Genomic DNA, 12,678 nt, shown 5'->3' on the forward strand with positions numbered 1-12,678 from the left:
TCTCTCTCTGCTGTCTCTTCTCTCTCTCTTTTCTGTCTCTTCTCTCTGCTGTCTCTTCTCTCTCGGCTGTCTCTTCTCTCTCTTCTCCCTGCTGTCTCTTCTCTCTCTGCTGTCTCTTCTCTCTGCTGTCTCTTCTCTCTCTGCTGTCTCTTCTCTCTGCTGTCCCTTCTCTCTCTCTCTCTGCTGTCTCTTCTGTCTCTCCTCTCTCCCTCTGTCTCTTCTCTCTGCTGTCTCTTCTCTCTCTCTGCTCTCTCTCTGCTGTCTCTTCTCTCTGCTGTCTCCTCTCTCTCTGCTGTCTCTTCTCTCTCTCTCTGCTGTCTCTTCTCTCTCTACTGTCTCTTCTCTCTCTACTGTCTCTTCTCTCTCTCTTTTCTGTCTCTTCTCTCTGCTGTCTCTTCTCTCTCGGCTGTCTCTTCTCTCTCGGCTGTCTCTTCTCTCTCTTCTCTCTTCTCCCTGCTGTCTCTTCTCTCTCGGCTGTCTCTTCTCTCTCTTCTCTCTTCTCCCTGCTGTCTCTTCTCTCTCTGCTGTCTCTTCTCTCTGCTGTCTCTTCTCTCTCTCTCTGCTGTCTCTTCTGTCTCTCCTCTCTCCCTCTGTCTCTTCTCTCTGCTGTCTCTTCTCTCTCTCTGCTCTCTCTCTCTCCTGGCTGTCTTTCCTTACCTGCACTGCAGCAGCTTCCCAGGTCTCCTCATGTGCGCCGTCCTGTGCTCCCACGGTGCTCATGTGACGGGGAGAGGTATCCCGCCCCTTCCAGTCTGCAGCGTCTGACACATTCAGCCGCACTAGCACTGCGGGAGGGAGCTCAGATCAGTGAGCCGATCGCGATTTACCAGTGTTCACTTCGATCGACTGGTAGATTGCGATCAACCTAATGGGCACCCCTGCTATAGGGTATGTTGGCAGCCCATAATGCAATGCAGAGCTCAGGTGTGAATGGGCCCTTACAGAATTCCTAGTGGGATTATGGGAAGCTGACCTTGAATCCCATGTAGGTGACTTGCCCCGATGCCAGGTATCGTCCGCTTTTGGAGACAGTGACGCAGGAGACGTTGTTGGTGTGGCCGTGGAGGAAATGCTGCTTCTTTTTGCTGAGACTCTCGATGATGATGGTGCATCCTAAGGGGTAGATAAGGTGCTCCCTGTCCGGGTGACAGATCATCCCAGAGGGCACGTGGCCTGGAATGGAGGAAAATGAAAGATAGTTAAAGCTGAAGTTTAATCTGCTTTTATTTTGCCTTCCTTGGTTCTTCCTTTCCCTCATCAACATACCAGTGACATTTATAAATCAGACCATTCCATTTTCATTACAGTTCTTAATTTAGACTCCATGACATAATCACTGGATCTCTGTGCTTCTTTATGCAATGCAGCTAGATCATGGCTGGTTGAAGGGGCCTACAGGGTCCTGTACATGAAAACGTCACAGCACCCTGCCTCAATACTCCTCTCAAGATCCCTTAGCTCTGATGCAAGCAGTGGGCTGTCTCTTGGGAGGAGTTATGCAAATATCAAAATACCTTAATGGGTGGGTGTTGGTCTGTAGCAGTGGGTGTGCCTATATGAGCATGCAGACCGCCCTAGGTAACGCCCACATGTGATGCTGAGTCTCCAGAATTAAAAGAACTAAAATCCAATGAATGAAAGGGGCGGGGCCAGGGACAGTCGGGCTGGGGAGGATAGGGCTAGATGATGCTGCAGGAAATGAGGTGGGTTGTATCTGACTGGGTCAGATATAAGACTGAAGGGGAGGACGGAGGTCAGATAGAAGACTGAAGGGAAGGACGGAGGTCAGATAGAAGACTGAAGGGAATGACAGAGGTCAGATATAAGACTGAAGGGAAGGACAGAGGTCAGATATAAGACTGAAGGGAAGGATGGAGGTCAGATACAAGACTGAAGGGAAGGACGGAGGTCAGATATAAGACTGAAGGGAAGGCCGGAGGTCACATACAAGACTGAAGGGAAGGACGGAGGTCAGATAGGAGACTGAAGGGAAGGACGGAGGTCAGATAGGAGACTGAAGGGAAGGACGGAGGTCAGATATAAGACTGAAGGGGAGGACGGAGGTCAGATATAAGACTGAAGGGGAGGACGGAGGTCAGATATAGGACTGCAGGGAAGGACGGAGGTCAGATATAAGACTGCAGGGAAGGACGGAGGTCACAATATAAGACTGAAGGGAAGGACAGAGGTCAGATATAAGACTGAAGGGAAGCACGGAGGTCAGATGTAAAACTGAAGGGAAGGACAGAGGTCAGATACAGGGGCGTAACTAGAAATCACAGGGCCCCATAGCAAAATTTTGTATGGGGCCCCGTGATTTCTAGTTATACCCCTTGCAGAGCCCACTCGAGATCCCACGTGAGGGTGAACCTGCAGAGCCCGCCATAGACTCTCTATGGTGGGCTCTGCAGGGTCACCCTTAGGTGGGCTGGTCGCACTCCTTACTTCCTCTGTCGCCGTGCCCGCCTCCTTCTTTGTTCCAGGGCCCCGCCTCCTCCTCCACTGCCGGTGACGTCAGAAAATCACGAGGTTGATGAGGTTGACAGAATACCGGGTCCAGACTGCTCCACCGCCGCTGTTGGCTCTCATTGACTGTGTGGAGACAAACGCGCTGCTGCACAGATGATCTGAACAGCGGCGTGTTCGTCTTCAGCAGCCAGTGAAAGCCACCAGCAGAGGATCCCATAGCGACCCAGGCGGCCCGCAGGGCACCTGGCCGGGCCCCACTGTGCCCCGGGCCCCATAGCGACCGCCTGGGTCACTATGGTGATTGTTATGCCACTGGTCAGATAGAAGACTGAAGGGAAGGATGGAGGTCAGATATAAGACTAAAGGGAAGGACGGAGGTCAGATAGAAGAATGAAGAGAAGAGCAGAGGTCAAATATAAGACTGAAGGGAAGGACGGAGGTCAGATAGAAGACTGAAGGGAAGGACGGAGGTCAGATAGAAGACTGAAGGGAAGGACAGAGGTCAGATAGAAGACTGAAGGGAAGGACGGAGGTCAGATAGAAGACTGAAGGGAAGGACAGAGGTCAGATAGAAGACTGAAGGGAAGGACGGAGGTCAGATAGAAGACTGAAGGGAAGGACAGAGGTCAGATATAAGACTGAAGAGAAGAGCGGAGGTCAGATAGAAGGCTGAAGAGAAGAGTGGAGGTCAGATAGAAGGCTGAAGGGAAGGACGGAGGTCAGATAGAAGACTGAAGAGAAGAGTGGAGGTCAGATAGAAGGCTGAAGGGAAGAACGGAGGTCACATACAGTATATCTTGTCCCTCTTGCATACTGGAAGCACTTATTCAGAATCACTGTGATTGAACCAAAACCAATGTACATCCCGGGGGTCACAGCGGGCAGCTGCCACGGGAGGCCGGTGAGCGTCATAGTGACAGGTTCGAAAACTGTCACAGTAGAAATATGGGAACTGCCATCACTGAGATCTAAGACAGGCAACCTGGAATATTAACCGTCTGTCTTCCAGCTCCTTAGGCAGCGCATTAGGTCCAGAAATTTCCAAGGCAGCCGCCGTCAAGCATCCGGTGACCTCTGACCCTCAAGCTTAAAAAACTTGTCAAGATATATATATATATATATTACAGTGTTAAAAATAAGAAAAGACAAGTGGAGTCATCCCAAAGGGGGGCTGCTGGATTTGGGGCTCTTCACCTCCACACAAGGGTATGTCACCCCCCCCCAGTACTCTCTCACCATTAAATCCGATGACTGACTCCAGTTCTAGCTGCATTTCTCCCTCTTGGCCCTCAGATGCCATGTTGTGTTGCTCTGTGAGATGGTTCTGTGTGCAGCTTCCTCCCGTCTCCTAGCGACCAGCTGTTCGATGTGTTTACCCGTTGCCATGGACACCGAGCCCGGAGCAGGCGCGATGACACGTCCAATGAGAAAACGGTGTCCCGTTTCTAATGCCCGCATGCGCAGTGGAGACAGTCCAGTCTGCCTGCTTTAGTGCGCATGCGCCATTGGTGCAATCGGCTTCAGGGTGCACAGAGCGCATGCGTAGTGGGAGCAGCTGGGTTTACCTTGCACTTTGACTGCATTGTAAAGAAAAAAATGCATTTCTGCGTATTAGAGGAAGCTGCTGTTCTCTGGATTATAAAAAGATTTATTCAAAAGCAGAAAGAATGTTTAAAATGCAAATGTAGAAAATATATACTTATTGCACTGGTATCCTGGGCTCAAATACCAAAGGTGCTTGCTACATGGAGTTTGTATGTTATGAGTAACGTTGTAAAAGCTTAATTGGTCTTTGATTAAATTGGATCAAGAGTGGCTCTGGGCTGAATTTACTGGTCCATTTGGACCATGCATGGGCTGGTGCCTGATCAATAGTGATAGAATTGCTGGGGGAGCAGGGAGAGCACTTACTGGCTCCTCTGGCATTGCTGCCTTCTTGGCATTGTTAGTCAGGGTGCTGCTGGTCCTTCGCTGGTGGGCGAGATTCAGCTAGCAAGTATTGGCCATTGACATATCCGATAATGTGACACGGTTCTAAAGAGCACTGCCACACGTGTCATACAAATGAGCCCCATTGATAAACTAGATTTATACTTTGCAGAATGTAGCAGGAGTAGTGAGACTCTCGAGCTGCAGTAAAGAAAGTCCCATTGCTGAGATTCCTATGGGCCCATTCACACAACCACAATGCTCTGCAGCTCCTGACATCACCAAATGGCCGTACATAATAGTCATTTCATTTAATGCTCCAGGAGATGGTCAGACACTGCTGACATATTATAGGAGATGGTCAGAGACGGCAGACATGTTACAAAAGATGGTCAGAGACTGCAGACATGTTACAAGAGATGGTCAGACACTGCAGACATGTTACAGGAGATGGTCAGAGACTGCAGACATAGTACAGGAGATGGTCAGACACTGCAGACATGTCACAGGAGATGGTCAGACACTGCAGACATGTTACAGGAGATGGTCAGAGACTGCAGACATAGTACAGGAGATGGTCAGACACTGCAGACATGTCACAGGAGATGGTCAGAGACTGCAGACATATTACAGTAGATGGTCAGAGACTGCAGACATATTACAGTAGATGGTCAGAGACTGCAGATATATTACAGGAGATGCACAGGGCTGGATTCTCCTGATAGAAATACTGAGGCAGGGTGCTGTGATATTTTCAGGAAGCTATGTGCAGCAGCTATCACTGCATCTAAAATAAGGTATGTCATGAAAACAAAAAAGGTTTTATTTAAAACTTTAATTTGCATGTTGATAAGGAGGAAGTTATTTCCTGCGTTTCACAAAGTACTTCATTGCTTTATCACGCATTGGCTGGGTGGACCTCCGTCTAGGTCCTAGGGGCCATTCTGTGGTGCCATAACAGTACTTCCCCAATATCATTGCTAAGAATGTTATAAATATAAACACAGGTGAAATGAACAAAAGTGATGGAATAAACCCCCTAAAATCTGCATTTCTAAACACATTTGTTATATACAGCAGTCAGTGTGTGAAAGGGCCTTTGCAGCACGAACGGTCCATAGATCAGAACACCGCATCCGGAAGTAACACGTCTGCTTTCTCTGCATGTGGCAAAGACTTCTTTTATTACATTTTTATGATGAAGTCTTTCTTTGACTGGTTCATGTTTTTTAATCTGTTCCGTCCTCAATATCTCCTCCAAACACCTGGATGGAGAGGACAAATACAGGAAAGTCGGCGGCCATTTTGTACGGATCAGAAGAGCGCGGTGCTGGCTCTGGCCGCCCCATCCGTAACTCATACAATGGTCTCCTTTGTGGCTCATCTGGGTGTTCAGGAATTCTGGCAGCCCCAGACCTCCAGGTGCTGGATGTGAAAGTTCTCCTCGCAGAGCGGCGGGTTGTCAAAGGTCTCACAGTTTTCCGTCCGCCCAACGTTCAGATCTGCGTCAATGTTCAAGGCCTGACCCCCGCCGCCACCTGGAACGGAACACAAAAGGAAGAACGTTGGTAGGCTGAGGGGAAAAAATCTAGAAGACAAGGCAAAGCACATACAATATGTGGCCACCTGATCACCTCAGCTATTATGTGGCCAAAATAATGTGGACACCCCACTGAATGACTAAGCTCAGGTGTTCCCAGTGAACGCACGTGCACACTGCCTGTTTGCAGTCATCGTAAGCCCGCCCCTCATTAAGTCATCGTAAGCCCGCCCCTCAGGGGGGGTGGGCTTGTGATGATCGCAAGTACGATCTGCCTGTCCAAGATGGGCAGATCGTACGTTTTTTAAAGTACTTTACAACCCTCGCAAGACAAAAGTCTTGCGAGGGTTGTAAAGTGTATGGCCACCTTTAGTCTGCCCATGTTGGATCGGAAGGTCCAGTTTTTCTATTTGCGCATTTCTAAATATATTCCAAACAGAGAGAGGTGGAGTTGCTGCCCCAAGAACTAGGGACTCAAGAACAGATATCTCACCACTGGTATCCCAGAGACAAAGAAGAAGCCATCGGGTAGCTTAACCCTCCATCAAACCAAACACTGAAATATTGATTTTGGGAGGACTGGACCTTTAAAATCGCTACAGATCAGGAAACACAGTTATCCAAAATGGATCTACTTATCCTCTATTGGCTGGTATGTGTTGGTGCCCTCCGTAATGACTTCCACCCACCTTACCTATGATAAAACCTTGGCTGTTGCCAGACATGAACATGGAGGCAGTTTTGGAATGCAGCTGGAAGTGACGGACGGACAGGAACGGTGATAATCGGTTTGGGTTTCCTTCTCCGGGAACAGATAGGAAGTTTGAGGACTGGGAAGGGCTGCTGGGAGCAGAGGACATCATAGGCGAAGGTGGGCACCGAGGGGGTGGAATGAGATGGGCACCATGGGAGTAAGAGCGAGGTCTGGAGCGCGGGGAAGGCGGTGCTACCTTCACCATCTCTGGCTTCTTCACCACGACCCACTCGTACCTCTCCATCTCTGGGCGGACCTGGGGAAGGGGGGAAACAAAAACTGTCACACTGACACACCTCAAAAGCCATTTTACTGAAAAACCATCTCCATCCTCCCCCACTTCCTATGGTAAATAATATTTTTGTTTGCTGTCTAATGGTGGAAACACACAGTGCAATCTCTGATCTTTTTTTGAAAGAACTGGATGTGCGTGACCAAACGGTGAATCAGAAGAACGACTGTTCAATACAACGCAATGCAAAGGCTGTAAACCACACGATAGATCGATTGAAAACAGCGATCAGCAGCAGCATTGCAGCACCAATCACTGTACATTTGATTTGATTTTATGTGTGTTTTTAGCAAAAATGTTGATCAGTTTGAAAACAAGCACGCTAGGGGGATTATTTAGAAACAATTTGCAAGGCCCTTCACCCTAAAGGTGTATGTCAATGCTTATTTTGTGCGAATAATGGCAAAAACGTAATATATTTTCTTATCAGATTGAATGTATTGTGATATAATACTGCATTGTGGCCACTAGATGGAGCTGAGGAGCATAGGAAATAAGTATTTATTTTCTATGCTCCTTGGCTCCATCTAGTGTCAATAAAGCAGTATTACATCACAAGACATTCAACCTAAAAGAAAATAGAACATTGGTTTTTACCAGTATTAAGAATGTTTGTTTTGTGTGGATAAGGGCAAAAACGAATGTTCTTAATATATTTTATTTTCAGGCGCAAAGAAATGGCCCTGCAAGCTGTTTGTAAATAGGAAGATTAGGAGACACCAACACTGATTATAAAGAGACCCTTATGCGTATGATCAATAAGAATCCACCACAGCTAACCGACACTCACCAAAGTCTTTTAAAGGTTTGCTGTAACTTATTATAGCACTCAAAATATATATATATATATATATATATATAAACACAAAAGTGTATTTTACAGTCTCCTTTAACTATGTCTTGGACAGCTTACGGTAAACACAAAGCATTCTCCGGTGCCGAAAAAGGTAGCCACTTGCCCGCAACATTTCCGCCGCTCATTCCAGTCAGAGGAGAGGTAGGCTCCACATACCTGTGAATCACAGAAACAAACACCATCTTCAGATCTCTCCAGATAGAAGATATCAGAGAGGCATCTTTTACTTACAGCCCATTCACATGTATCCATTGCAGTAACGCATATGGTTAAACACGCATTCAACCATTTGTTCATGCAATGCACGGAGTGCAAAACAATAGTGAGCAACGCGCCCACACTGCGGCATACCACCACACACAGAACGCGCTGTGACATACTGGAACGGCATAGTGGTTGGTACAGTTTCCTTGTTTCCCCGGGGTCCTGGGTTTGTTTCCCAGTGGGATATCTAGCTTCTGGCACTGCAGTTTCTTTCCAATCACGGGTTGCCTTCCACTTACAAAGGGATCTAGTGTGGGTATGACTGTGTTAGGGGCATTGGACTGGAAGGAAAATTATATGAATGGTCTATTTATTTCACTCATTGATACATTGCTTATCCAATCTTTTTATCACACACATACAAGAAAGTACGGACAGTTTGCACATAAACCAGGTAGCCTTGCAAGTATGGTACTGGAAGTTGGAAGAAACCCAGCCAAGGCGAGACCATACAAACCCAATTCACACATTGCCTGTGGTGGGAACCAAACCCGGGACAATTGAAAATCAGAGGACACAGTGAATAAGAACCCGTGCCATAGACAGTTTCCCATCTGCACACTTTCTTGGCACTAAATAAATAACAAAATGCAATAAAACACTTTCTAGCTATTTTTAAAAGGCTCCTGATTACCTGGTTTGCAGTTGTCTTGATCAGCAAGACGGTAGGTTCAAACCCTTCACAGTGGGAATAAAATCTGCAATGAGATATACAAGTATCACTGTATATGTTCAAGTCGGCTTGCAAGTGCCAAAGCGTCCCTAGCATCAGGTATAGGTTGACATGTTAAAGGAGAACTATGAGGTGGGTGCTTTTCACTCACCTCATAGTTCTAGCCGACCTGTGACAAAGAGACTGGGAGGTGAGCGAACATATACCGGCGTTCGCTCACCTCTCGATCCTGTCACGGCTCTCTGCCGTGAGAGGGGAGGGGCTGGATTCCCCCCTCCCTGCTCCGATCCGCCAGCGCTGACTGGCGGAACGGACGGGGGAGGGGGCGGGTACAGCTGGCTCTGCCTCTAGATAGGCAGAGCCAGCTGTCAGTCACACAGCTGGGCGGATGTCGACATCGATGTCGGGATCCGCTGCGGTGTCTCAGTATACCGCGAGCTGTAGCTAGTTTGTGTCCTCCCGTTGCCCTAAGGAGAACTATGGGGAAAAGCCCTGACCCCATAGTTCTCCTTTAAGTGAAGCATGCTCAGTAATGTGTCAGTGTAACGCTTCCAGGTATTTATTAATCACAGAGATCACATGACTCCCCCTGACAATGCCTTCATCTGCTTTCCTTGCCAGAAGGATGGAGCCATCTTTGTTCAGGCATCACCACCTACTTCCTGTGACACAGATCAGCCCCTGCTGCAGCCTCTCATCTTGTAATTTGCTACATAGTTACAATGTTGCGATGTGATCACCGAGGGATGTGAGACTGAGGAAATGCTTACTCCTGCCTGCAGCAGACTGATGACATCATCTCTGCCTTGGCAAATTCACTTAATGGCACTCAAGGATGTTCTTTTGTTGGTAAAGGTGGAGCCTGTCTGAAAAATGATACCATTGCTCTCTGTTGTGACACATCAGGGATCTATTCATTCAGACTTGTAAAGTTACTAAAAGGCCCACTTTATATGACAGTACAAAATTTGACATTAGCGCAGGAATTAACACTTTTATATTATGGCAGTGACATTCGTAGCATTGTATACGAGCAACAAATTAAGAACTGTAATCCAACTGGTTGCTCCGTTTCTATTATGGGAGCCTATGAGGAAAATGATGTAGGTCTTAGATATTGACAAATGATCACTGACCTCTGTAAGCTATAGCCATGTTCCATCGTAGAGAACAGCAGGACAGGGGGGTACAGGGAAAAACGTTCCGGTATCCAGGACCAGACCACCCTCATTTCCAGTGCCGTGACAATTTCAGAGCTGAAATTTGAAATGTCGACCGATATATGCACAGGCTGCCTGCAGAAAGATACAACACCATGAATGCAACTTTATTGGGATTGCAGTATTGTGCCGCGGGAAATGAGCTCATCTATAGAAAGTAACACAGAACAATGTAAAACTCCTGCCCATTGCAGCAAATCAGATGAGACCTTTTCAAGGTGCAGGTTGCAAAAAGGAAACCTGCCTTTGCATGGTTGTGGCAATATATCAATCTAGCACCAGACCTTTTAAATAATATTATCATATGCAAAATAGTAGCCCAGTAACATGGACTGAATTAAATCCCATTTGAAGTCACTGAAATATGTATTCAGTTAGATATGCATTGTACTAACAACCTCTATTTTCTTGTCATAGCCAGGGCCAGATTTCCCACAAGGCCAACCGCAATGCGATCGGCTGCACGGGATCGCAAGGCACATTATGTCTGCGGTCCGCTGCGATCAAAATAGTGCTAGCAGCCAGGGCCGTATTTCCCACAAGGCCAACCGAGGCCCTGCCTCAGGGCAGCAGGGAGTAGAGGGACAGCAGGGGTGTGGAATTCCTATCTCCCGACGCCCGGGACATGCAGTTCCGGGCGCCGGGCAGGCAGTTGTTTTTCTACATTTAGCCCTGCTTTGAGCAAGCAGGGCTAAATGTACAGCGGAGAAGCCGCCGCTTGTTTTGTACAAGTGATCTCGGCGATGTCGCTGACATTACTTGTATGCGGCCTGCATACAGGGGAGGTGCATTGAAGAACCTGGCCTTGTGGCAGCAGAGAGAGTAAATCTGGCCCTGGTCATAGCAGTTGTGTGGGGACTTTAAATCTCCAAAGTTAGACCCAGTACACTCAGTAATCAGCTCTCTGTAACAAGCCTAGTCAGGCATGCCCCCTCTCCTCCAAAGCAAGTCTAGAAATGAGGGGTGTGGCTGTTGCTCAGCTCTGCCAGCGCAGACCTCTGCAGTGGAGGAGCAGGAAGCAGCATTTTGATTGAGAGAAAATTGCATTTTAAGTGACGCAAATCATAAAGCATGAGTTATATAAACTTCCTACATTCTAATACATAGCATCAGAGGTGGGAACTTAATGGTGACCAATGTTGTCAGAGTTATAAGCTCTCTCTGTGAGTACTATAGAAGAGCTAATACTATTTTGTTGGCCTTGCTGATTCTTAAACAGTAAGAAGGTGATTGGATGCGTTTTCAGCCAGGAAGCTGAGTGATCCAGTTCGAAAAAGGACTTTCCCTAAAAGTTGGTGAGTAATGGATTTTATGAATGATATAGCTATTGAAAGTACATTAGAGTTTAAGAACTTGTCTACTCATATTTCTGATGCTTCACTTTGGGTATCTATGTACAATCAGTGTTTGTTAGCGAATACTGAAATTGATAAATCAAGGTTGACAGTAAATAAGTTAAAGGAGAACTATGGGGTTAAGGCTTTTCCCCATAGTTCTCCTTAGGGTAACGGGAGGACACAAACTAGCGTCCTCCCGTCACCCTAGGCTCAGTATACCGCGAGCTGTAGCTTGCGGTATACTGAGACGCCCCAGTATACTGCTCGCGGTATACTAAGGCCCCGTTCCCACTGCGCGATATGCAAATTGCGCGACATCGCGAGATTTGCCGCGCGATGTCGCGTTCAAGCTTGCATTGGGCAAGCTTGAATCGCGGCTAAATCCGCTCCAGGGTCCTGCTGTAGCGACACTCGATCCGCGACAGCAGGACCCTTTGCCCCATTGGATTGCATTGGAGCGCGATATCGCGCGGTAATTTGCCGCGATATCGCGGGAATTACCGCGCGATAAATCGCTCAATGTGAACGGGGTCTAAGACGCCGCAGCTGAAGCGGATTCCGAGAATTATGTCTGGATCAGCCCAGCTGCGTGACTGACAGCTGGCTCTGCCTATCTAGAGACAGAGCCAGCTGTACCCGCCCCCTCCCCCGTCCGTTCCGCCAGTCAGCGCTGGAGGATCGGAGGAGGTAGGGGGGAATCCAGCCCCTCCCCTGTCACGGCAGAGAGCCGTGACAGGATCGAGAGGTGAGCGAACGCCGGTATGTGTTCGCTCACCTCCCGATCTACTGAGCCGACCTGTGACAGTCTCATTGTCACAGGTCGGCTAGAACTATGAGGTGAGTGAAAAGCACCCACCTCATAGTTCTCCTTTAAAAAAGAAGCTCAGAAATATGGCCAAACTTGTAAAAATTTACAATACAATGATTATTGATATGTCTACAAAACAGACAGTTTGTGTGGTAAAACAATAATCATTGTATTGTATATTTTTACAAGTTTGGCCATATTTCTGAGCTTCTTTTTTAACTTATTTACTGTCAACCTTGATTTATCAATTTCAGTATTCGCTAACAAACACTGATTGTACATAGATACCCAAAGTGAAGCATCAGAAATATTGTGTTTTCCCGAAAATAAGACACTGTCTTTTATTTTTTTTTCAACGAAAAAAGACACTATTTTCGGGGGATGTCTTATATTTACCTGGCTGCAGCAGTCCGCTCTCCGCTCTGATGCCGTCCACTTCGACCCCACTGGCTATGCCGCGCTGTACCTGCTGGGAAATGTAGTCTTCAGCGGCAGCCGCGGCAGACAGGTATGCGTGCGTGCGTGCGGGCGGGCGG

The 12,678-nt window shown here is 47.6% G+C and overlaps 2 protein-coding genes across 2 annotated transcripts in view; both read right to left on the reverse strand.

Moving 5' to 3' along the window:
* Positions 1 to 3,826, reverse strand: part of CFAP52 (cilia and flagella associated protein 52) — a 29,790-nt gene extending 25,964 nt beyond the window's left edge. The window contains exons 1-2 of the mRNA XM_018568305.1: positions 3,706 to 3,826; positions 974 to 1,173 (exon numbers count right to left, since the gene is read on the reverse strand). Of these exons, the coding sequence (XP_018423807.1) occupies positions 974 to 1,173; positions 3,706 to 3,769 (264 nt within the window). The 5' untranslated portion in view covers positions 3,770 to 3,826. The remainder of the gene's footprint in view (positions 1 to 973; positions 1,174 to 3,705) is intronic.
* Positions 3,827 to 5,624: 1,798 nt separating this feature from the next.
* Positions 5,625 to 12,678, reverse strand: part of LOC108796778 (TBC1 domain family member 24-like) — a 15,318-nt gene continuing 8,264 nt past the window's right edge. The window contains exons 3-7 of the mRNA XM_018568300.1: positions 9,914 to 10,072; positions 8,739 to 8,802; positions 7,898 to 7,996; positions 6,633 to 6,948; positions 5,625 to 5,936 (exon numbers count right to left, since the gene is read on the reverse strand). Coding sequence (XP_018423802.1) covers positions 5,791 to 5,936; positions 6,633 to 6,948; positions 7,898 to 7,996; positions 8,739 to 8,802; positions 9,914 to 10,072 — 784 coding nt within the window. The 3' untranslated portion in view covers positions 5,625 to 5,790. The remainder of the gene's footprint in view (positions 5,937 to 6,632; positions 6,949 to 7,897; positions 7,997 to 8,738; positions 8,803 to 9,913; positions 10,073 to 12,678) is intronic.

The sequence above is a fragment of the Nanorana parkeri genome, unplaced genomic scaffold, assembly GCF_000935625.1.
Source record: "Nanorana parkeri isolate BGI_ZX_2015 unplaced genomic scaffold, ASM93562v1 scaffold1169, whole genome shotgun sequence".
NCBI classification, from domain to species: domain Eukaryota; kingdom Metazoa; phylum Chordata; class Amphibia; order Anura; family Dicroglossidae; genus Nanorana; species Nanorana parkeri.